Source organism: Struthio camelus, chromosome 1, assembly GCF_040807025.1.
Source record: "Struthio camelus isolate bStrCam1 chromosome 1, bStrCam1.hap1, whole genome shotgun sequence".
NCBI classification, from domain to species: domain Eukaryota; kingdom Metazoa; phylum Chordata; class Aves; order Struthioniformes; family Struthionidae; genus Struthio; species Struthio camelus.
In genome coordinates this window covers 16,364,276-16,390,122 of record NC_090942.1, presented here as the reverse complement: position 1 = coordinate 16,390,122, position 25,847 = coordinate 16,364,276, and the positions used below count along the sequence as shown (strand labels likewise).

The 25,847-nt window shown below is 43.3% G+C and overlaps 2 protein-coding genes across 4 annotated transcripts in view; both read right to left on the bottom strand.

The window, feature by feature from the left end:
• SLC26A4 (solute carrier family 26 member 4) overlaps window positions 1-18,597 on the bottom strand; it is a 28,263-nt gene extending 9,666 nt beyond the window's left edge. Inside the window, exons 1-14 of one of the 3 annotated variants that reach the window (XM_068930419.1) lie at window positions 17,858-17,996; window positions 17,491-17,653; window positions 16,781-16,920; window positions 14,734-14,844; window positions 13,092-13,282; window positions 12,010-12,174; window positions 9,918-10,070; window positions 9,722-9,804; window positions 8,602-8,749; window positions 5,985-6,098; window positions 5,133-5,210; window positions 4,809-4,904; window positions 2,972-3,078; window positions 182-251 (exon numbers count right to left, since the gene is read on the bottom strand). In XM_068930419.1, the coding sequence (XP_068786520.1) occupies window positions 182-251; window positions 2,972-3,078; window positions 4,809-4,904; window positions 5,133-5,210; window positions 5,985-6,098; window positions 8,602-8,749; window positions 9,722-9,804; window positions 9,918-10,070; window positions 12,010-12,174; window positions 13,092-13,282; window positions 14,734-14,844; window positions 16,781-16,920; window positions 17,491-17,645 (1,611 nt within the window). In that variant the 5' untranslated portion in view covers window positions 17,646-17,653; window positions 17,858-17,996. Of the gene's footprint in view, window positions 1-181; window positions 252-2,971; window positions 3,079-4,808; window positions 4,905-5,132; window positions 5,211-5,984; window positions 6,099-8,601; window positions 8,750-9,721; window positions 9,805-9,917; window positions 10,071-12,009; window positions 12,175-13,091; window positions 13,283-14,241; window positions 14,319-14,733; window positions 14,845-16,780; window positions 16,921-17,490; window positions 17,654-17,857; window positions 17,997-18,520 lie in introns of those variants that run through there. The other 2 variants (XM_068930427.1, XM_009665954.2) reach the window with 2 other exon arrangements.
• Window positions 18,598-23,928: 5,331 nt separating this feature from the next.
• The window catches only part of LOC104138389 (B cell receptor associated protein 29), a 40,985-nt gene continuing 39,066 nt past the window's right edge, over window positions 23,929-25,847 (bottom strand). The window contains exon 13 of the mRNA XM_068930405.1: window positions 23,929-24,814. Coding sequence (XP_068786506.1) covers window positions 24,776-24,814 — 39 coding nt within the window. The 3' untranslated portion in view covers window positions 23,929-24,775. The remainder of the gene's footprint in view (window positions 24,815-25,847) is intronic.

The following is a 25,847-nucleotide window of genomic DNA, read 5'->3' as shown; positions in this document are numbered from 1 at the left end:
AGCTTACTACCACAGCATGCAATATGGACCAACCATTTGGATCGAGATGAAGCATTTAACGCTGAAAACTATTATCTTCACGCACGCCACTCCCAAATTCAAGTTGTCCCTAGTTTGCAAGGCACAACTTTCTTTTACAGTGGCTTGTAGACTGAAAGGAAGCAGCTCAGCAATGACTTACATTTTTGTATTCCTTGACCTTCTTGTAGATATCTGTGCCAGGAATGTTCCCAAAGCCACCCCATGAGGGACTAACAGAAACGAAAAGAAAAGACAGTGAAGGAAAACATCATCCTTAAGCATCCACAGAATGGGAGGATTGTTGCATGCAAACCATCACAGACTCTTAGAGTCTGTTCTCTTCTGCCAAGCTAGTCGCGCCACCAGGAAAGCGCTATATCTTTGTTTTGTGTCACTATGCAAAGGTCGTCTTCTGATCTGTAGTGGAAGGTCCTTGTTAAGGACAATGTGCTTTGGTCTCAGCCTATTGAGTGCACCATTTTTGAGGAGAGCTGGATGCATAACTTGTTCCATTTGTTTCCCAAACCAGAAAAATATATTAAAAGAACCTTATCTTGAGTCAAATGAAAAAATAGTTTTTTCACTCGGAAAGAAATTGATCACTTTTTTCAATTGAAGCAAACATTGTTGTCAGATTACTTAAAACTTCTCGTTCAACCCTTTTTCTTTGGATTTGGGTCAATAACAAAACCAAAATATTTTTAGCCTCCAAATACACTTTTAACAGCAGATGCAAATTGTTCTGAAGTGTGTAAAACCTTACCTCCCTTCTTTTTAAGCTTGATTTCACAAATCTGAGTTGAATTTGTGAATGGGTTTTGAGACCGTTAAAATTCCTTTTTTTTATAATCTACTATTATGTAACATGTTTTGGAAGGGTCTATTTTACACATTTGCTGAGAGTGCAACTGTGCTTTGGTACTGATCGCAGCTGTACTCTCTGGACTTCAGGCTGAAGGAAAGATGTTATGCTGTATTTTCAGAGAAGCGGCCAACAAAATGTTATGAGACAGGCCAATAAGATTCTGCAAAGCCACCTTTCCTCACCATTCAGCTCCCACATGTTATTAGAACAGCGAAAAATAGGCCACAGAAAAAATTTTGTCCTGCTTTCATGCCTTCTCTTCCTTTTCTCCCACAGACGTACACTCAGTCTGGTATAAGAAACGAGCAAAAAGGTTATTGGCATGCGCATACATACCCTATTATAATGACATATTAAGAGTTACTATAGTGATCAATTCACTACAGAATTCATACATCATTTTATATTTGATCTGGAATATATCCCTTTTCAGAACTCAGCAGCTACATGAGTGCATAAATAATACATGGCCAAGTATCAACAAAAATACCCAATATGATATAGAATAGGTACTGACAAAATAATGCAGCCTCTCTTATGCCAGTCTATCATCCAGAATTACAGAATCGTTGAGGTTGGAAAGGACCTCTGGAGATCATCTAGGCCAGCCCCCCTGCTCAAACAGGGTCCCCTAGAGCATATTTCCCAGGATCGCGTCCAGATGTCTTTTGAATATCTCCAGGGAAGGAGACTCCACTACCTCTCTGGGCAACCTGTGCCAGGGCTCTGTCACCCTCACAGTGAAGAAGTTTTTCCTCATGTTCAGACGGAACTGCCTGTGTTTCCGTTTGTGCCCATTGCCTCTTGTCCTGTCACTGGGCACCACGGAGAAGAGTCTGGCCCCATCCTCTTGACACCCTCCCTTTAGATACTTGTACACATTGATCAGGTCCCCTCTCAGTCTTCTCTTCTCCACGCTGAACAGGCCCAGCTCTCGCAGCCCTTTCTCACAGGAGAGATGCTCCAGTCCCTTCATTGTCTTAGTAGCCTTCCACTGAACTTGCTCCAGTAGCTCCATTTCTCTCTTATACTGAAAAATCCAGCACTTGACTTAGCACTCCAGATGTGGCCTCACCAGGGCTGAGGAGAGGGGCAGGATCACCTCCCTCGACCTGCTGGCAACACTCTGCCTGATGCACCCCAGGATCCCATTGGCCTTCTTGGCCACAAGGGCACACTGCTAGCTCATGGTCAACTTGTTGTCCACCAGGACTCCCAGGTCCTTCTCTGCAGAGCTGCTTTCCAGCTGGTCAGCCCCCAGCCTGTACTGGTGCATGGGGTTATTCCTCCCCAGGTGCAGGACCCTGCACTTGCCTTTGTTCAACTTCAGGAGGTTCCTCTCCGCCCAGCTCTCCAGCCTGGCCACGTTCCTCTGAATGGCAGCACAGCCCTCTGGGGTATCAGCCACTCCCCCCAGTTTTGTATCATCTGCAGACTTGCTGAGGGTGCACTCTGTCCCTTCCTCCAGGTCATCGATGAGTAAGTTGAACAAGACTGGACCCAGGACTGACCCTTGGGGGACACCGCTAGCTACAGGCCTCCAACTAGACTCTGCGCCACTGACCACAACCCTCTGAGCTCTGCCATCCAGCCAGTTCTCAATCCACCTCACTCTCCACTCATCCAGCCCACACTTCCTGAGCTTGCCTATGAGGATGTGATGCGACACAGTGTCGAAAGCCTTGCTGAAGTCCAGGTAGACAACATCCACTGCTCTCCCCTCATCTTCCCAGCCACTTGTCACATCACAGAAGGCTATCAGATTGGTCAAGCATGATTTCTGCTTGGTGAATCCATGCTGACTACTCCTGATCACCTTGTCCTCCGTATGCTTAGAGATGGCCTCCAGGATGAGCTGTTCCATCACCTTTCCAGGGATGGAGGTGAGGCTGACAGGCCTGTAGTTCCCTGGGTAATTAAATGATAGCTCAGAAACAATGTTTTATTCTAAAGAACAGATTTTTTCCACTTCAAAACCCTTGTCAATACCAGATTTTCTGCCACAAATCATCTTGCTTTTCACTGTATTGTCTTATTTTTTCATAGTATAACATTGACAAATATTTCTGATCCTGTGTTACTTACAACTGAACTCTCAGCACGACCGTCAGCAATCCAAACAAGAGGCCAGCAAGTAATCCCAAATCAAGTCCCAAAATGATAGATGCGACACATGTGAAAACCCAGATCATCTAGAGAGGAAATAACAAATGTAAAGTCTCTTAATAAATAAAATACAACTGTGGTCACTATAAAAAAAAATCACTAGACCAGACAATAGGAGTAGCATAAGAATTTAGCTTTGAAGATAACCACAGCACACTGGCAATTAACTGACTTCCATATGACAGTCATCTTCCCTCTCCAAGCTACTCTTGTGCATTGTCACCTTAGTAAACATATTCGACTTTTAGGAAAAATATCAGGGTTTTTTTTTTTTTTTTTTTTTTAAACAGAGGGACATTTTCCCAGGATCCAGTTACCTTAGTGAAATTTAAAAGGATGAAGTTAACCCTTGCATTTTTTCTTCCTGATGGTAGCAGTTTTTGTTAATCATACTTTAGAAATTTGAAGCAATTTATTCTTCCTGAGATGCAACATACTGTAAGATGACCCTCCTACAGGACACACAGAGAGCAATGGGGGCTACTCAGTGATGCCTAAGAGATCACAACTGTATCAAAGAGAAGTTTCATAAGAACAGGTTGACGGCATTTTCTAAAGCCTCTACCGAATATTGAGGCAGAACGGTTGAAGTGGACTCCTCAGTTCCTCATTATGTCACTGCCCAGGCAGAGCGCTCAGCGGACCCAATCATTCAAAAGGCTGAAGCCAGCAGGATCTTTTACCTATGAAGCTGACTAGTGAAGGATTGACTAAAAAAATTCAAATTTACTTAAAACAAGTACTGCCCAAAGACACACACTCCAAAACCTGTGCACAGTAAGGATTGCATGGTGAAGTACTTTCCATGCCCTCTTTTCCTGCCCAAAGAGCCATGCTGAGGGGCTGCTGCACAGAAATCCTGGTAGGAGATGTGAGCAAGTTCCCTGAGGTAAGGTTACAGTGGTTGGCAAGAACAGCCTGTTCATACATCCCTTAACATGCTGAGTGCTCTTAGGCACACATTCTAGCATGGGTTAGTCTTGCTACAGCAAGGAAACAGAAGTTCCATCTGAACCTGAGAAAAAACTTCTTCACTGTGAGGGTGACAGAGCACTGGCACAGGTTGCCCAGAGAGGTAGTGGAGTCTCCTTCCCTGGAGATATTCAAAAGACATCTGGACGCGATCCTGGGCAATATGCTCTAGGTGACCCTGCTTGAGCAGGGAGGTTGGACTAGATGATCTCCAGAGGTCCCTTCCAACCTCAACGATTCTGTGTGATTCTGTGTGAAACATTTTGTGAGGGCTACCTGAGATTATCCAGGCTAACAGAATGCTAATCTGATAATGACATAAATATATGCGCAAGAATTAAGAAAAGGTCAGCTTTTTTGGCCAATTCAAACTGTGCAGAGGATCAGAGCAGAATGCTAAAGCTGACCACAGGCTGTCTTTATCCTGATTTTCAAGGCATCGCTCGAGGCAAGATTTCTGTAAACCACGCTAATTGCTATGAAGGAGTCGTCACCACACAGGGATAATACCCTGATTAGCATCCTTATGATAGGATGTAGCAAATAAAGACAATAAGAAGAATACTGTGTAAAGCCTAAAATGAAGAATTTTTAACTGACTTCATGGCACTCCTATTTTAAGGATGCACATGAAACTGATTTCCATTAGCAAATCTGAGCTCAAGTCTTCTGATGTTAACTCTACGAAACTCTGTTTATGTGGTAGTTAAGAGACACTTGCATGGCATTAAAAGGCAAAAAAAAAGACAAAAACATTAAGGGTGGAAGAAATGAGATGACTTACAGCATCCACTTTATTCTGTCTCCACAGACGAGGAACATCAAACACTTGCATGAACATCCCTTTCAAGTTGGCTATGACTACAGCTGCCAACACAGACTGTGAACAAAAATAGTAAAAAAGCATTATTCAGAACAAAAAAATGCATTTTCAGATATTTTAATCTTCTGTCAGTTTTCTGTTTGCAAAGCGTACAACATTGTACTTGATAAATCAGAGCCTCATCCGGTATCAATCACCATAGTTCAAACGGGGCTATTAATCCAGCCCATAAAAGCTGAGTGTTTGGCTGTGACTGGTGCTGGTGACAGTGCTGAAGGACGGTACCTTTTGTAAGGGCTCCAGCAATTTCCCCAGGGCTACAATGGCAATCAGAACAATCCCAGCCGAGATTATACCAGCCACCTGCAAAGGACACGCTGTTTAGAGGAGATGAGCATAGAAAGACTCTATCTTAACGTTTCCAGGCTTACGAAGAAATATACCCAAGTAGCTGCACATTACATTTCTTCAGGAACAAGGCGACCTGCCAGAATGCCATTGCGTTTAGGCATAGACGGGCAATCATTAAACGCTTCGGCTACACAGGGTGAATTCAGTTAAGCAGGTAGCATAAACAACCACACGCAAGGTAGCATCTCTCGGCAGGTGGAGCTGCACGGAGAGGTGAGAGGAGCAGGGTCCGCGTGTCAGCCAGAAATGGGGCTGCTGGACGTCCTGCACATCTCCACTGTTAAATAAGTGTGAAGCTGTAGGTCTGTGAAACAGAGATGAGTAACACAGAGTATACGAGAAAGATGGCACATGGGCAGATAACGAATGGCACACCTCAGGGCTGCTCCGGCCGCATGGGCTGACCTCTGGGAGAGGCTCTCCTCCCTCGCACTCAATTCCCACTGTGACAAACATAGTCCCGTAACTGGGAATGAAATTCTCAGGCGCTAGACCTGAATGATTGCTGACCACTAACGTAACCGATGCCAGGTAAATCTTTATTGCCCTCTTCTGGCAGAGCCACAAAAAGGAGCACAAGCGGCTTGCTGAGATACCTGTGGATTTTCATATCCCAGCAATACAATCATTTTAGGGCTCCTTTCACCCCCTTGTGAAACGTGCCCATTGTGTCCTCCGCAATATTAAACTCAGCTGGGCCCAGGACTAGCAAGAAGCGGTCATTACCTGAGTCTTTCCACCAGTGCTTTCTTGGACTGCAGTCCGTGAAAGAGCAGTAGTTGCAACAAAGCAAGAGAAGGCTCCTGAAAAAATGTTGCTGATCCCAAAGGCAATAAACTCCTGAAAGATAATTGGATGGTGCTGTAAATAAAGGTTCTTTAAGACAATCTTGCAATGTAGAATGACAATATTTTTCTGCAGTAGTTTATAAAGGAGGGAGCACTGTGCTACTGAGAATAGTCTAGATGAGTAGTAATCGGTGTTAATGTACACACATTCTTCTTGTGCCAATGTAACTACATCTGTTTAGAAACCAATATAATCAAGTTGGTATAGCCTCATTAAGGTGGGCATACCCATATTAGCAAAGGTATTTATAGCTTATTTCCATCACTGTTACCAAAACTAACTTTTCTACCAATTACAGTGGTAGAATTGCATAAACACATGGGACTGGTGTAATTTTAACTCCTGAACACCATCAGCTAAACAAATACTATTAAATCAGTACAGCAGTCTGAGTTTAGACGAGCCTTTCGTTAACACAAGGCATTCTATTATTAGTAGAACTAATCAGGAGCTTTCCAAAGAAATGCGGTTTCACTGAAAACTTCTGGTTTGTTCAGCCAAAAGAATTTCAGCCCGAACATCCCAATGAACTCCTGCTGAGTCCCCGGCAGCGTTCTCACAGATTTGCCCCAGGGTCACTGATGCTGGCACCTACGGATGCTGTTTTTTCTGCTCAAGTGACAAGAACCCCAGGAGCTGGACGCCCTGGGATCTGGGACATTCCTCTGAAGTACGTCCGGGAAATGAGGCCTTTGGGAGCTGCCTGCAGTCCCACGTAATTGAGGGAAACATTGCTTTCACTGAGCTGATACACAGTCGCAGGAGCTTTCCACCCGCTGCAGATTTTTAAAAATGTAATTGAAGATTCGGTTTTGACTCTCGCTCCCCTTCTCCCGAAAGAACCAAAACCTGTGAGCCAACACTGTGAGCCAAAACCTCTGCTTTTCATTTAGCTCTAATTACAAGGGCAAGAATTTGAAGTCGTGCTCTTTAACGCAACAGACCTAGATGATTCGTGCCCATTCCTGCATAACAGCTGTGTTCGGGAGAAAAAGCCAGAAATACAGTTCCTAGTGTGCCTGGGCCTTGACAATCTATGAATCTGGGAAGACAAAATAAACACTGGCAGATAATGGGATTAGACTCTCCTTCGAAACGATTTTACTACCTGCATTTACAACCTTATTTGAACTTCTCCAATTTACTTTAAGTAAACTATTTGCCCATCATTCATGGCTGTATTTAACATTCAGTATGTGTAAAAGTCAGCATTAGTGTTGGAAGGAAGTCACTTTGCTTTTTATAGGCAGTAATTTGACTACTATAATATTTTATTAGTATCTTTGAAGCATATCAGTGCTGGCAGTACAGCATATTCAGCAAAAGAACAGCATAAACAGCACTTTCAAGAATATGCATTATTCATACAGACTTATTAAACTGAAAGTCAATGCATTTTAGGCAACCTTAAATCAAAGCGTTACTAGATATGAACTTTGTGTATTATAAAGTGACTAGCATGTTCACAAATATAACTCTGTTACATACTGCATAACAGTATTTCCAAAATCCAGCTTTACAACCTGGGCATAATTCATGAGCACTAAAATACGGAAGGACCTATTTAAGCAAGGTGCTCAGTTTATTTTTTTACTGTCTGAATGCATTTTCCTAAATGCTCAAAGGGTACGGTTCAAAACCGGGATAGATGCGGGACAAGGAAGCTTTACGGCGTTTTTGTCCCACGCCCACGAGCAAGCCACAGAACCAGCCATGCAGACACTGAAAACCTGCAGGAATCCTCTAAGAGCTTTTCAGTGCATCGCTCGTACAACGTTCTAGCTATAGGCTTATTAGAAGCTAATGTTTTATTATAAGAGTACAACGGCCTGATGCAGACAGCTATTCAGGTACGTTCATATACTGGTAGGCACTTATTTTTGTGAAGCTACAGGACTTAGCTATACAGTTACAAGTATATTCATATTGACATAACTAGTGTCACACTGAGAAGCATAGTTTAATACTATCGGAATAAAATCACACCCTAAGTGAAAAAGCTCAGTGGATACTGGTGCTGCACGTAGACTAAGCCTAAATAAAGCTGCCTGAAGCAGCTTCTTAGCTTAACATTGCTTTCTCCCCTGCTCCAGCAACTGACCTCAGAAGATGCCTTACAGATAGAGCCGGAAAGCAGGTTGCTGAAGTTGCCCATGTCAACTTTACATCACCTGAAAATTCCTCTACACGGTGCTTTGCTCTAATTACCCTTTCAGAGCAAGCTTGGACACTAAAGCAGTAGAGAAGAAATGAATTAGGATGAAAGGCCCCCACCGAGGGGAGAGCACATCTGGCCCATCTCTGTGTGGTAAATTTGTCAGATAATACATGGCCACTTCATCTATGTTTTGCAACAGTTAAATTAATTTCTCCTGTCAAATTCTACATTTTGTCTTACACATCTGCATAGATGTCTCTTTCATCTAACTGCATAAGTCAGCATGAAACAGAACTTATGTTCTCCACGTTTGTAAACTATTTTAGTTTTACATACCTGGTTTCCATCAATAGCATAGTCATATTTGGTTGCGTATACTTTCCCCACAGAGACTGCAATAGCGTAAGCAACGATAGCAATGGAAAATGAGGCTGCTATCATCTGGGAAAACATGCCGACAGCTGGAGGTTCAGGAGGCAAAAATCTAGCATTTAGAAAATATATTAATATTATCAACTTGGATCAAATTCTTTTCTTCCTAGAGCTGTCAAGGAGCTTGAGGCAGAAGCATACAGGTTGCTTATAATTTCAAGCGTAATATTTCAAGTTAATAAGAAGGTGGAAACAGCCCATTGACATACAGAACACGCTCATCTAGCTCACCGTAGCCCAAATCCTGATGCTATTAGTCAGCAACAAAGCTCCCGTTGTTCTCAGTGTGACTGAGATTTGGCCTTGTGATAGCAAAGTGAAGAAGTACATTTTTTAAAGCACTGAATAAAGGATATATTCAATAGTATGACGAGTTACATAAATACATTAATGACACTTCATACTATTGTTAACATACTCCATCGGAAGATCTCAAAAACATTTGTATCCCCTACTGTGTTTTCCACAAATTTTAATTAATCAAGGCTTGAACAGCAAATGGAATGTGAAGGTTACTACTGTGAAGTGCTCTGAATCTTTCAAGTGAAAGTCTCTACCAGTGTAATCCTCAAAATCCTTGCTCCTGTGAATATGCAAGTGACAATATTAATTAGGATAACAGTAGCAGCATGAATATGGACCACGCTGAGACAACCCATGTTTTTAAAAATGAAATCTTTGCAGAAGCAGAATTTCCTGGTTAAAAAATCCTTTAATTGTTTATGTTCTTATGTCGTCCATAGTCATGTATTTACTTTGTGAGCATGAAACAACTAATTCTCAAATGAACTTTGTGAGTCACGTAAGTATTCCTAAACCCATTTTACCCCTTTTAAAGAAAAGCTAGGCAACATAATTAGGTGGCATCAGTGACAGAACCAGGAGTAAAACTCAGGAAATCTCCAGCTCGGAGTCCTAAACTCGGATTATAGTTCTCAGTCTCTCTTTTACATCTTTTATCTTACCTCTGTCGTTTTTAGCCAATTAAAAAATTATCTGTGTCCCAAAATACAAAGGCACTCACCCTCTAGGAATGCTCTTAACGATGCCAGCATTGTATTTTTTTTCCAAGTCAGCAGCATATGAAATGCCCGTGGCTATTATTGTCTGTAATCAAATAAAACAACAGTTTCAAAACCAAAAAAACCCGCTCTTGTCTTCCTGTAGCCAGCCCCATCTATTGTAGCTGTTTCCAGCTTTTGTTATGGTTCTCTTCTTACCACAATAACTTCTATTGGTATAGGTACAGGTATCTTGTGTTTGAACCGGTCATTTATTTCTTTAACTACCATGCAGACAAAAATGGTGAGGAGTCCAGCAATAAGATCTGCAATGTTGGTGGTACCAATTCTTTCAAATATTTCAACAAGAGTCTGAAAAATAAAAATGACAATTTAAAATACACCCTCATCCCTTTAAAGGCTGCGAATACACTCACAAGAAGAAACAGGTGCGCAGGGTTATGGAGGAGCCCGGGGGTTAGGCACTCCTTTGCTCAGGCCCAGGGGAGCCTAAGTCTCTCCAATGTCCTGTCAAGCTGTTACCGAATCAGTGAAAGGATTTCATGGTGAATTTAACTCAAAAGGCACAACTGCAAGAGTTGCCTGCACAGATTGCTTCTGCTTCCCAATTTCTAGAAAACTAATACTAAGAACAAGGGCTCACCCCCCCTACCTGTGCTTTACCTCTGCCTGTTATTAGAGCAAGGAAGGAGACATATATAACTCCTTCACTTTGTGCACATAGCAGTAGAGATGCTCATTTTTTGATCCAAAAGACAGCTAGCAGACCCCTGGGCAAGTCTCTGGCTCACTGTACGCCCAGCACATCCAGTCTGTGGGTTTTATCTTCCCTTTTTCTGCTCTCCTCCGCAGAATGAGCACGCCAGCCCGGACCCCTCAGGCTGCACTTGAGAAAAGCGGTCGCCCACCCTCACCGTCAGGTACGTTAACCCTCCCACCAGCGTTTGATCAGAGGCTAGCAGGCTCTCCCAACCGGACTACAACTGGCAGCTGCCTTATCTACCCTTGCTATGCCCTTGCTCCGTCCGATTGTTTATTGCAAACTACAGTGCATGCAACGGACTTTTATATTCATGTAGTGTATATACAAACATGACAAAAGTATCACTTTTGAGTGTACAGAGGAAACAGGAAGGGCTGGTCAAAGAAAAGCTGCCGAAACCTCTCCGTCCCTCTCCTAGCCACCACGGTAATTCTCCCTTGCCCTTTGTTTCTGTGAATATTTCATTTTTCCACGCCAAGTGAGGCAGCTTTGGCAGAACGAGCTGATGCAATAAGAGGTTGGAAACAGACTTCTGGCATCCTGGTTAGCTCCCCAAATACCGGGCAGTTAGTGGAAAGGCAAGGGGAGGGGGCAGCAGCAGCACCACTGCCACCACCCTGAAAAGACCCTCTTCCCCTGTTTTTGAAATAAAGTATCTAACATCTGCTATGTTTTCTAAGCTAAGGGAGAAACCTTCCTGAAACACGAACTGAGAGGCTTCTCTGTGGGCAGCCTGCAGCCATGTCTTGCCCCTTGTCCTGCTTACAGTATTCACTTATCATCCATCCCGCTGCCACTCAGTGCCGGGGAACGACCGGTCCCCGCCGGGGGGGGTTGTGAGTTCTCCTCACGTTGGATGCTTAGTGTTGCAGGCTGCCAAATACCACTTCTGAAGCGCATCCAAGATTTGCTGAAGCTGACACAGCAAATCACTGGTTGAGCGAGCCAGAAATCACAATTTCTTTGCTCTACGCACATCTGCAAACGAGTTTGCTTGGCTCACCTGTTCGAACGCAGAAACTCTGAGCTTTAACTTAAAAAGCCAGCACTCCGACCTTAGGCTTGCTGGGGCTGGCAGAACCATTTAATTCCTTTTCAAAAAAACTTTCTACTAGCTGTACCACCCTTCCATAAACGTACAAAACAGAGATAGAAAAAACCTACTGGATTAATTAGTCCATCACTCTACCAGGTCTGCTGGCAGACCTAGAGAAGAAAAATTGTTTTGCTGGATATTATGTTTACACTTTATGTGGAACATAGCTGTGCCTGGAAAAGACTTACCTATTGCAATTAGCCTTTCATGGTCTGGGGAACCAAGAAAGCAGCTGCTTAGAGCCCCACAGTTCTACATGACAACCTGCAGATCTTGATGAGAGTGAGACTAAGACCTAAACGAATATCCTGTACTTACCACAATATATATGAATCATTTCTGCATGAAATGGAAGCAGAAGATGGAAAATAATAAACAATTATGAAAACATTCTGGCATAAAATAAAAGCCAATTAGAAGGCTGTACTTACATATATTATGGAAAGGACACCATTATAGTTTTTAGTTGAAACATTTAGGACTATTTTCAATTGTGACACAAACACTTGAAAAGCAGCTGCAGTTGTGAATCCCCCAACTAGTGGATCTGCAAGGTACCTCACAATGAAACCAATCTGAAGGACTCCAAATACTACCTGGAAAAATCATGAAGAACAACAACTTGCTAAACAATGAAATGATAGAGCAATGAAACGGCAAAAACGTTCACATTCACTCCCATGAACATGCCTCTGGAAAGCATGAAAACTGATCAGGTCTGATCACAGTATCTGCACCTGCCTTGACCCAGGTGAGCTTTGGCCGAGTCAGTTAAATGATTTTATCCATGGAATAAGCTCATGGGCATAAGCAAGACTGTGACTTGAGAGAGCCTGAAAGCATGAAACCCATTTTATTCAACAACAGACAAACTCATTGCATGAGACAAATCAGTTTCAAGGGAAGTAATGTGCACAGCAAAGTGGGAGGATCTAGCCCTGTTTTCATAGAGAAGCGGGCAAAGGCCAAATTTTGGATGCCACCGACCTCACTCCAGAGGACACTGATGTGTCATTCGTTAGAACTTGTTTTCTGTGCACTAAAGCCCATCTTTGCCTTCCCTAGTACAAATTCACACCTACTTTTTTTCTGATGGTTTCTTATGCCTCGTTCTTTTCTCTTTGTTGACACGGAGTCTAAGGGCATCTTCCCCAAGGCAGCCTAGTGTAGCTTAATATCATGTCATCCACAGAAATAAGGGAGACCTGAAGAGCTGTGTGAAAGGATCCTCCAGGATATGTACTCATAGCACTTATTTTCGTGGAGGTCTCTTGCTCTACAGTCACAGGGTTATTCTTCTGTTGCCTGCATCCCCCCGTCACGCTGCTACAAACTCTGCCCAGGATAAGAATAGTCCCCTGCAAGCTCTTCAGAGTTTGAGATAACTTTCCTTCATTTCTACGTTTTTACTATGGGAAAATGTCTTTCTGCCCTAGTAGGTATTTCCATGCTATAGTTCTACCCCTTAAAATTAAAGCAATATCAACCCGTGCCTTCAAGTCAACTATTTTACCTGTAAAATTCCAACCAGAAACGTGAGGGTACTGGCAATCAGCACTCTCTGGGCATCTCTGGATTCAGTGTCTATCAGTGGCCCAGTACCGTTAGCCCCTGTAGCATTACTGCCATCTATGAGAAAGTTATCATCAGGGGCCATGCTCAATACAACAGATCCCACCATCAAACTGACTACAGGAAAGGGACCTGTAACGATAAAGAGAATATTTACTACGCATCAAAAAGCAGCATTTATCAGAGTAGACAAGCAAATTCTAAATTACAAAATTCGTCTAATATTTCAACCAGGGCACATGATTTATTATTTGTAGCATTAGGGGATTAGGAGCCACAGGCGCTGCAAACGTGATTCAGAGATACAATTCCTTCCTGAAATAACTTACAGAATACATAACGGGTTCAGTTTCACGCTTTGCTTCAGTCAGTTTAAGGCTGTACCAGCCCAAAAGGGGCAGCATGTTCCCACTTTCTCCCTTGTATTAGCACCAGCGGTTCTGATCCAGCTGAAAGCAACTCCCCCCCCCCCTTTTTTTTTTTCCAGGGTTAGTTTTCAGCTGAATGAATGAGCTGATCCAGATCATCACACCCAGCTGCACGGTCAGGAATCCCAGCGCAGTGGTGGTAGCAGGAGCACACAGCAAGGGGGAGGACTGCCCCTTTCAGCAGTGATAGGGTATTACATGGGCTAAAGATGACTGAAACCATACTTTGGTCAAGATACAGACAGATAGGGAGCAAAATGATCATTGTGTCAGCAACGCGCAACCTAAACATAGTCGCGTTCATTGCGGTTATGACTATAATTAAGCAGAAAAGGAAAATTTGATGAAATGTTTTAAAGAAGGATAAGTTAATTTTACAGATATTTTAGAGAGCACTGCATTAATATGAAAAAGAGCATTGAAGAAAGTATAAAAAGGAGTGTTTTAAAATATATAAAGTGAGGATGTCAACACAAGTAGAGGTGAGAGCTCATATCTGGATAGCAAGACTGTATTTTGTTAAAACTGAGAAAAAGAAATTTCAGTGAACAAGTTGTGTATGATGAAAACTTAAACACGAATTTTAACTGTGAGAACTGACAGGAAAAAAAATATATATATATATTTTAGAGAAAGTATTCAGAAAGAATCAACAAGGTTTACCCATAGCCGTGATGTGAGGGCCTAGAGCGAGGCCGGAGTGGATACACAGGTTCTGGGGCTCCGCGACAGGCAAGAAGATGATATTGTCCACAGTGATCAAAAAAGGATGTAGCAAGGAAGGCTTGCGGAGAAGACCAAGAGCTCTGTTTTAGCCATCTTGAGCTTTAGCTGATAGACAAAGTGTCTGTTCATACTGCCTAGGGCGGCTTTGATCTTGTAATTTCTTGCATAGACCGTAGCCAAAGGCAAAATTTAAACGTGAGCATAAATGCAAGCAAAGGGCATGCATGGGCACAACTGAAGATAGCTATGATGCACAGTTGCCTGTACAGAGAAGATGTAAGTCTGAAGTCCCCCAAACCCACCAATATTAATATTAAATACAACCGATATGGTTCAGAAAGTACCTATCTTATACTAAACATGAATGGTCACAGGAAGGATTAGCTCTTTGTAAAGATAATTTACTGTAACTTGAACGCATGCAGTTACCAACTGAGATGTGCCTTGATGTTCCCAGGAAAAAGTATGTCAGGATAGGAAAAAAAGCTGAATAGAGACCATATCCAACAGGAACTGCAACCAGCAAAGCGTATGCCAAACCTGAAATGATACGTCATGACAATTTCCCATTTAAAATCTCTCAGTAGACTAGTATCTTGTCTAAAATAGGGTTAGACTTTCGGACAGATTTATGCCTTTACCCAGATACAATTTAGAATGCATTTTGCACCTGTAATTCAATATCATATCCCAGTTAGCTCCCACTGCAGAGTCTAGCATTCTCCTCCAAAGAAACAAAATGCTGACAGAGCTCAAAATAACCTAAGTCCTGGTCACACTTTTGCAACTCGTGGGAGGCCTGAGAGCAACACACACAGCTATTGATAGTTAGGGACACTTCATGATCCTAGAAGCCTCCTTTTCAGCCATCATTTTTGGCCAATTTTTCATACGGTTGGGAATTTCAGAACTACATATATTTTTTAAATTACAGCAAATGCATATCTGACACAGATTAGATTTGCATTAATTAGGATTTTAATGTATTTTGGAATACATAGGGAGGCATGAGACCAGCTGGTGTACTTCAGTAATACATTGCTCCAGTGAAATCTTATTGTGAGAAAATCAGGCTTCCCCTGCAAAAATATAAATGAGGAAGCTATAGAAAGAGCATAATAGCTGTTCTAGGTCAGATCAAAGGCCCACCTAACCCAGTTAATGTTAAAAAGGAAAGGCGCTCCTGTGACTGAGGCACTACCTTCTGCAGAGATCTTCCAGCTCTGACATCTACTTCCCGCATGACTGTGGACAAGTCACCTCAGTTCTTTATTCCTCAGGTCACTCTCTGCCTGGGGCAGAAGTTTGTAATGCTTCTTTTCTGCTAACCTTTGCCTTACTAGTGCACTTCAATGGAATAGACAGTAGGGAATATTTGTGGCTATTTAAGAAACCATTACTGTCAAAATGGGATCTTGCCTGGAGGGTTTAACTGAAGCACAGGCAATACTATGGTTCCTAGAAAATCCTATAATGTCTTTTCTTTTGGGCGTTCGTTCCTCTAAAATCAATGGGGAACGGGAGACACCTTCAGAGGACAAGCTCCCTTCTGCCATAGACAACTAATTGGGAACGAGATAAATAATTTTCTTTGTTGGGCCTCCATGATCTTTGCCCCCCTATGTAAACACTTAATTTCCATTACGGGAAAAGGTGCTGTTGATACAGCCAACTTAACCTCCCACAGTCCTGAAAAACCGTGAAAATAGCGTCGGAAAGAGCACCGTTCAAACCAAAGAAATGAATATGCTGGATCCCATCAGGGTTACAACTAGTCTTGCCTTTGAAAGTGGACCAGATCAGCTGCCTCAGGCAGAAGAATAGTTCTCCCCTTTAAGTCTTTCTTCTCTTAACTAAGATGGTTTCACTCATTTCTGCTTATTTCTGCCACTTTTCTATTTATTCGTCTACTGAATGTTTTGCTAATAAATGTAACAAGGAAATAAGGAAAGCTGAATATTATAAGGCCTGCACTGTAAGTATCCATCAACTTCATCAATTTTTAAAACGTGACTACACCACTACCTCCTTAAGTATTGTTTTCTGCAGATATTTGAATGGGCAAAAAATTTAAAGAAATAGATATCAACGTTGCCTTCATTTGGGGGGAATAACTAGTTTTTTGTATGCAGCTGCAGAAGAGCTATAGGTTCAGACAACCAGGAAACAGAAATAATACATGACTTATTTGGTCCACCCCAACACAAATAAAAGTTAAAATATTAAAATGAGTTTTTGGGCAAAAGGCTCGAGAAAGGGGTAACCACATCCGAATAGCATATCAAAGGAAATTTAAGTCTTCAAGCTGAGCAGGGAAAAAGTAAATTAAATTCATCAATTATGTACTGCAAAATAATACCTAATATCTGGTATCAGACAACAAGCCTCCGATTTGCCATTCCGGCGGCATCGCATCCCGGTGCCGGGCGGACTCGGCGAGCGGAGCCCGCCGCCGCGGCGCCGTGCCGCCATTTACCTTGCAGAGTGGCCACGAGCCCCGTGCTGACCCCCGAGATGATGTCGCTGACCAGCCAGTCCTTCACGCGGTAGTTCGGGAGCCACTCCAGGATGGGCAGGAAGCGCTTGGCGACGTGAAAGGCCTTTTTTCTCGAGCAGCTGCAAGCAAACGCGTTGATGCTGTACCCTCCGAAGCCGCAACCGGAGAGCGGCCAGCAGCGCCCAAACCAGCAGCAAACTGCGGGTTATGCCCGTTTTAAGAGGCGGAGGCCGGCGCTTTTATTTTTGCCTGCTAGGAAGGAGGCATCTTTTGGTATCCAAAGTCTCCTGAAGGAAGCGCTACCCCTATGTGCAACTGTGTCTGCACTCTCCAATATTAAAGGAAGCAAAGGATATAGAGAGAGGTATATATCCAGAGAGAGAGAGTGTGTGTGTGTATAATGTATAGAGTAGACTGTGTGTGTGCATATATATATATATATATATACACACACATATATATAGAAATAAATGCATGTACCAGTGTGGGAAGTGAGGCTGTTCAGGCTATGTCGTGCCTGCCGAGGTGCAGTTTATCGCGCAGGGCAGAGCGGCGAGGCGCCGAGCCCGCGCCTGCCTCGCCGGGGACCCCGGGGACCGCCGCCGCCGCCGCCGCCGGGCTCCCTGCAGCCTGCGGGGGGGCCCGGCCGCCCCGCGCCCCCCGCCGCCGCCGCCGCCGCCGCCGCCCACCTGCAGACCGCCTGCGCCCGCTGGCGGAGCGCGGGGGGCAGCGGCGGCCGCCGCTCGTGCTCCTCCTGGAAGCCGGCCTCGCTGTAGATGGGCCGCGCCACCACGTAGTGGCTGAGGTCCGCCGGGGGCTCCGCCGCCCGCTCGCCCGCTGCCATGGCCCTGCCTGCGGGGGGAGAGCGGAGAGGAGCTGCCGCCGCCGCCGCCGCCGCCCGGCCCCGGCGCGCAGCCAGCGCCGCCGCCCCGGCCGCCGCCGCCTCCCTCCTTCCCTCGCTCCCTCCCTCCCCTCCGCGGCCGCGGCCCCGGGCGCAGAGCTGTCCGCGTCCTGAAGCGCCCGCCGCGGCCGGGGCCGGGGCCGCCCCGCCGCTACCTGCTGCCCGTCCCCCGCATCGGGCAGGGCGAGCCGGCCCCGCCGCAGCATTTATACGGCCGGCCGCAGCCGGGCGCTTTATTTATGGGGAAAACAAGAGACACCCGGCTCCGGGCTGGCCCGGGCGACGCCTCCGTCCGCCCTCCCTCCCCCTGCCGCCCCGGCGGCTCCTCCGGCAGCCCTGCCCGGAGCGACCCTCCCAGCCCCGGGGCGGCCCCGGCCGGCCCCCCGCAGCCTCTCTTCCCTGCCGCACTTCAAAGCAGCCTGCCTGGCAGGCATGCAGCCCGGGACAGCGCGGGAGGAGGGCTGCTGTCAGCGGGAATTACTGTCCTCCGTGCGGAGCAGGGCTCTGCGCACCCCCCCCCACCCCCCTCCCTCACCGACAACCAACCCCTTCTCCCCGGGGATCGGCTCGTCCCCCGCCACCGGCTGCCCCTAGGAGCTATCTCCGCCGAAAGACGGCCTCGGAGAGGGCCCGGCCCCCGCTGTAAGGGCCGGCCCGAGGGGACGAGACAGGACGGCCAGCGCGGCCGCTCCGCGGCGGGCTCCGCTCGGCCCGCACCGAAACCGCGTCGGGGTTCCCCCACCAACATCCCGGCCGGGTCCAGCGATCAGAGCTTTGGGAACCGACTCTAACCCGAGACACACGTCTATATGAAATACCGAGACGTTTGCCACGGGCACGCAGGAAGCTGGAGGCAGGCAGCACGGAGCATCAGATTTGCTCTCCAAAACGTCCCCGCGCTCAGCCAGGAGCCGCGGCTGGAAGGAGAAGGGGGCGGCAGCGAGAGAGGGGGCCCGGCGCTGCAGCTTCCCGTTTGGCCAAAGCGGAGCAGAGGCAATGAACTAACTCCTTGGCAGCTCTGCTGTAACTTCGGATTAGAGGAAACTCCGCGGTGGAAAAGTGAAACCTGCACGTGTTACCAATGCCAGAAGGGCAAGGCTTTCAGATATTTTTCCTAGCAGATAATACTGTGGGGATAGGGAATTAAAGTTGGAAAACAGAACAGTAATTTAATTCAAGCAGACATATACTCCTCAAGCACGTATGGAAACCTCAGCATCAAAATGAAGTAATCTACTGATTTAGAATCCACTCCTGATTAAAAAATGGAGTAGTATGAAAAACAGTTTTTAAATCTAACTTTGAAAAGCTGTTATGGTAACATCGTTTGTGCTAAAATGAATGCAAAGACAATGAAATGACTTCAGAAGGTATAATTCATTTTAGGTTAACCATTAAAGCTAAGAATAGCAGCAAAAACATTTCCAGAAACCCAGCATAGTTGCCCTTAGTTTATAACATACAACAAACTCATTTTTCAGGATTGGATGTGTACCGCATATTCTTTTCTCCTAGAATACCCACAAAACTAAGATTATTTTATTATCTATGTAACTATTATCTATGTGACTATTTTAAATAGAGAAGTGGATGATATCAAGAAAGAATAATTCATACTGAACATGACAGTTAATATTGGAAGACAAAAGTTAGAAGAATCTGAATCGATTGTAACCTGTGGTCCTTGCAAACTCATTTCCTACTGCAAGTGTCTGGCTCAACCGAACTCTGAGGTTCAGCATCTGACAGGTGATGTGCAGAACTCCAGGACCATGCATATTGGAAAGACAGAAGTGGGTATGTTTGAGGACAAGAGACTAAAACTCCATCTGTATAACACTTTAATACACTTATCAGTATCTGAAAAAAAGAAAAAAACCCACAATCAAGGAAGAGGACAGAGTGCAAACCCGAGTTCAGAATGGATCCCCTGCACAGAGGCAGATCTCTGAAATTAGACCCATGAGCTGCAAACACTGCTGGCCCCATTCAGTGTCCTGCCCCACTCGGTACCCCTTTTCCTTGGAACACTAAACCTTAAAGCCAAAAGGTAGGTTGTCCCTTTCCTCTTTTGACTTCAACATTTTTCCTTTTTGTTAGCTTGAAATCTACATCATTTTTCTAAATTATTTTGCCTGCCTTGTTATTATTTCTAAGAAGATCTTGTTTATTTTGCATTTGATGCAAGATGAACAAGCCTGGGATGGATACACAGTGTGTTTCCAAGCCCTTGTTTACAGTACCGCTACACTTTCTATTCCCAAATCCTAAACACAAACGCCCAAGTCAAAGCCTAGGATTTTGTCCTCACCAGCCACAAATAACAGTCCCTCTTCCTTGCTCTCTCACAGTCTCTTTTCTATATGGTGCCTTAAACTCAAAAGGGAAGGGGTAGATTAGCACCTTCCTAGTCAGATTAGTTTCTTCCATTGACAAAAGAAGATCAGTTTAAACCTCCTCAAGCCACGTAAGATGTGCAACGTGGCCTCACTTTCTAGGTAAGCAGCCTAAATACGAAGCTACCTCGCAAAATGTAATTATCACCAAAACTACTGCCTCTTCTGGCTGTATTTTCAAAGAAAAGAGTAAACTCAATCAGACCACACAGCGAGCTGATCTCAGGCTGCAGAATACAGGAAGGGATTTAAGCTATGAATCCATGTCTTGTGGACATGTCTTTATTACAACTGCAACTGGTGTCCAATCCCCTGACAAGTGAGATTTCAGGGATGACTCATTCTACCTAGTAGTTGGCTTTAGTATCTCCTCACCTCCAATAACCAACCATGCTAGTTCTTGTCCCTATTCAACAGACATAGGTTCCCACTTGCTAAACCCTGATGTATCCAAGTGCATTTGGGAATCTGAACATCCCAAATTGGATTATGTTAGTGTAGAGTAAGACTGCCTCAGCAGACCTCAGAAAGGAATTGTCTAGCATATAAAGGTACTTGGTCTTCCGGAATGTGGTATGTTCTCCACGTCCACTCAGCCCTCCCACAGCAGGAGATAGAGCAGCAACATCCTTCTAGGGGAGACTTGCACTTGCGGATGATACTAGGAATTTCCAGCATCACGTGGACCACTTGTGTACTTTAGCATGATGGACACAAAAAGAGAGGCATTTCTTTCATTTTCCTCACAATGCATGTACGCATCTTGCAACGCCTAGTCCTACTCGCAAAATGCTTCAAGAGTGAAACACACTCAGTATTACGTTTTATCAGAGAAAATAAAGCATTCCATGTTCTTCCTGAAGTGGGGATGCCCAGCTTCAGAGCTATGTTTTTAGACCGTATATGATTAACAGAAACGAGTACTGGGGAATGGAAAAACATACAAGTTGGTTTTCCAACTTAACTCTTATCTGTAAAATTATTTGTACCATTTTACATAGGGACCGCCATTAGATTTGCCTCTGGGATTAGCACTGTACAAAGGCAAAGTAAAATGAGGGTCTCTGTCTCAAATGGCTTACAAAGTAAATTCAGTATTTCAAGGAATACTAGAGAACTGAGATAGCCAGGGAATACTTACTTCTACAATACCTTCCCGTTTGGAAGAACAAGCCTAAATGTTATTCCCCACCCTGAGCAAAGAACAGAGCTTTTGCTCCTCCAAACAAGCTAGGAAACCACAGTAACCGTTATGTGTAGCTAAGGTCTACTGTTGCAGTGAATAGAGGCAGTTCTAATGCAAAAATACATTTTCAGAAAAAACTGTGCTCAAATTATTTTATTAAAGAAGATACGTCGCCAGACCTTGTTGCAAAAAAACAGAGAAAAGAAAAAACACCCTTTCTACCTAAAGGTGCTTTCATTTAAGGAAACATGGAAGCACATATTTAGGTCCGTTAATATTCAGGTCAGTTCTCACGAACCCATCATTTCACAGCTTTCTTGACTCAGCCACACAAGGAGTTTATCATTGGGGGCGGGGGCGGAAGGAAGACAACACACCTCAGTTTTTTTGAACGCTACTATCAGTAACAACCTGTGCAAATATTTTCAGAATTAATACTCTCTCAAATGCTTCCCTACCTAATACTGAAAATGCACATTCCTACTTTTGTAAAGAGGGGAAAAAACCCCAAAAGAACCAAAGACAATTCCTGTGAAACTAGGAGTAGCTAGGGTACAAAGAGCTTTAAATGCTTACTTCTGGAGACATACCCAGAATTAAATTAACTGTCAAATGAGAGTACAGGAAGTAATTTTGATTCCATCAGTACTAGCAGAGATTTGACTTAACTGCTTCCTAGAAAAAAGGCAAACATGGATAATCTGATCAAACAGTCTGAACATGGATAATCTGATCAAACAGTCTGAAAGACAGGAGTTAAACGTGACATTTGTTTGTTCTTTCCTTGGACATCAACCACAACTTCAAATTCATCAATTCAGACTCCTTCAGGCTCTGAAGCAGTATGAAGTATTTTGAGACAATACAAATACTAAATATTTCTGAAAGACCTACCATCCACTGGAATTTCCAGATACACTGTTTAGACTTCTAGTGCTACGAAAGAAAAATATTCATGTATTAAATGCTGTTTCCAAGAACACAGTTCCATAAAGCAGACACTACAAAATCTAATCCAATTTGAGTAACAAAAAAATCTGTTTATGAGAACACATCCGGGAGGTTTCAGAAGCCTGAAGAGCTGAGCGTGTGATACGCAACTCAATCAAACGCGTGTGATCATCCAGCGTACACCAGCAGGAAAGATGACTACAACTGTCATATCACACAACATGACAGGGAAATCTGCTTAGTAAGTTATTCAACTAATGGACATGACACAGAAGAAGCAATTAGAGGCAAAGCAGAAAGTTTGTAGGTTTCAAGCAATCCCTAGTTTTTAGTTGGTGAAACTTTCTCTCCGGCCTGATGTGCAGACATTTTTTAAACTTTCTTTTTCTTCCACCTCTCAGCAAGTAGATCACCACCTTCAAATGAGTCAGTAGGAAACTGCCATGCTAAGGCAACTGATGAAGTTACAGAGGGCACTGCATGCGTATCAAGTGTTGAATACAGCAACATGATGAATGTTGCATGTTTAAAAACACGAGGCATTATCTTCAGCTTTTAACTGAGGGAGTGGTACGTGGCACTATGTGTTCTTTCTTTAAGGTTCAACAATGCTCTACAGCAACAGCTCCTATAAGGCATCTGGACTTCCCTCTCAAGAAGAAGTACTGATACTATCGGCGCATTCACCACTACCCATTTTCTGTTCCAATCTGTTTTTGCTAAGATATATTATTGGGGATGAAGAGTTCAGTGCATGGTGCCTTTCCTTGTTATGTAGGGAAAAAATACGCAACTTACAAGTAAATAGTTAGATAGATACACTTGAAATTTAGTAAGTAGGTAATAGCAGTAAATGACAAGCAAGTGTGCTTTGTTTTGGTTCTGAAAGTATGAAAAAACTGTTCATTTTCTTGGGCAACATGAGCTCTAGTATTTCAAAACAGGACTTTATTTTATACCTCTACCATATTTTTAATATTGTTTTATATTATTATTTAAAGCATGAGACTGTATCTACTGGATACGGGATTGACAGATCCGCAAACATTTTAGCCTTTGATCTCCAGAACTAATCTTGAAGGGACATGCATCACTGCCCAGGCTTCCAACCGTAGTCTTTAGATCAGATTGCAAAATTGGGACAATATTCTGCCATCATTTTAAATATTTCTGACATATTTAGAAAAACAAAAAACCCAATAAAGATGCATTCAACTATACCACCAAAACATCCGTTTTTGTTATAAATGTGGAGTCTTTCGTGAAATTATTGATATGAAAAAAAAAATCTCCAGTCTCCTAGAATCTCTCAGAAGATATTCTACACCACTTCTCCTGCAAGGATGAACTATTTTTTAAATAAAATTTTCTAAACATATGCATCCGTATTTATCATACTTAATACACTACACTGAAATTCTAAACTAAACAAATCCTATTTCCAGAGTACTCAAAATTATTCTATGAAGAAAACTGTATTTCCAGGAAAAGCTAAATATCAAGTTAGAAATGTATTTTGTTCTTTTCGCACATATACCTACTAACTCTGATGAGACAGTAGGCCAGGTGAGATCTACACGAAACCCAGAAACTCTGGAACTTAAACAATACCTTTAATATAATAAACATATCCAACTTTCAAATACAAATTAGAACCAATTAACAAAAAAGACACTCAAAACAACTTTCAGAATGTCAAAAAGGGCTTTTGCAAAACAGTGCACATTTATTTGAGGTATAGTATCCATGAAAAAACAAACCAACCATCAACAGTTAAAAAGAATTTTTACTCAGCAAGGCAAGAGAAGTTAGGTGGCACACACAGAGTAAACAGATGTAAACAGTGAAAAAAAATACAGAATGTTAATACCAACCAACCCAAAATTTTGGTTATGAAAACTCAAATAACACAATGTATTAAAGAAGAATAAACCAGAGGCATGCAAAATATTATTTGTAAAAATACATTCACCCACGTGGCTAAGTGAGAGTTACATGCTAGTGGGACGGATTTAGAAAGGCAATTTTATTTTTTTAAACTGATTGTCATTCGATTTTCCATAGATGTGGAACGCTTGATGAAAAGCTCTCTGCCTTCTTCAACCCACTGGTAACTGAATTTCTGAAGTCTCCTAATAGATGTTGCCAAGGAGGTTAGTGCAATTGCGTGTTCATGATTTTGCGTGATATATAACCTCAGTCAAATGCTACAAGCAAATGGTGCATGATCTCTTACTGTTTTGGAAGGCAAAAGCTTGCAGAGCGACCAAGTTGCTCCAGATGGAATTAAAAGATTTTCATGGTTTTCCTTACAAGTGCAGCGACAAGCTCCATGGCAAAACTGGCAAGCCACTTAATATTTTAATTGCAACACAGAACATATTGGCAACCAAGATACGTTAGAGGAATCTGAACAGTGACCTGCAGTGCATGTGCTTTTCACAAAAATCAAGTTTGCTTCACATATGCATCAGGAGTCTAAACAGCACAAGACTTTTCACATCGAAGCAACTGTATCAAGGCCATCTGTCTTAGGTGCACTACAAGTCTTTCCAGTCTTCTGCTTCACCTAAACTGTTCTGAAAACAGATAGATTGAAAAATCATTTTTCACATTTGGCAAGATCAGAAACTATTGTTTCCAGACCACTAGTCTACCATTTACCCCTCCTGCACTCATATGCAATTTGCTCACTATGCAGTCTTCAAGGCTACAGCCACATCAACACTACCCCACGTAACACATCCACTCTGATCCCAATACAGTAGCAGCCATAGAGCCTATTTCTCCTCCCTATTCACATTACAGTTGAATTGTGCAGCAGACTAAGCAAAAATTCTTTTCTGTAAGCTCTGTCAACTGATTTATCTCTAGGAGTTGTATCTACTGTGCTTTGTACATTATGTTCTTTTCATTCAGAGGTAAACATGGAAAACTGTAAGCATGTGTGTTCTAGACCACAAGAAATGCAGCAGTACTACTACGGGTCATTACACAGGGGAGCACAACAAAGATAGGACATGGATGGTGGTCTTAACCCTGGAACACAGAGACCAATTGAGCAGTCTCCATAGGAGTTTAGGGTGAGGTTGTCAATCAGTAAACTGAGCCACACAGTAAAAGGGAAAGGTTACATCCAGCTTAAATTTGCATTCTACCCCCCCCCCCCCCCCCAACAGGAACAAACTGCTTTTCTTGCAAAGCTGTTAACCAGAATTTTAACATCAAAAAAAATAGTGTATTTTCTCCCACATCACCACTTGTAAATAGGCTAACTTTCATTTTTCTTGATACATTTCAACTAAAACAGGGTGAGCCAGATGTTAGGCATGGAACATACAAACACCTGTCAGTTAATTTTAAGAACAAGCAGTACTCACAGTTCTAGCAAAAATAATTACTTTACATATTCTGGGTATTACAGCCATGCACACATGCAAATCCTGCCAAGCTGCTAATTCAGCTTTTGCTTGTTAATGTTTCCTTTTCAAGTTTTGTACTTCAGTGTGAAGTTTTACACTAGCTTGTTTGCAACCTAGGTTGGGTTGTTTTTTGTTCTTGTGTATCAACAGTATTGCAACACTTGCAATAAAACTGTTGCAAAAGAATGTT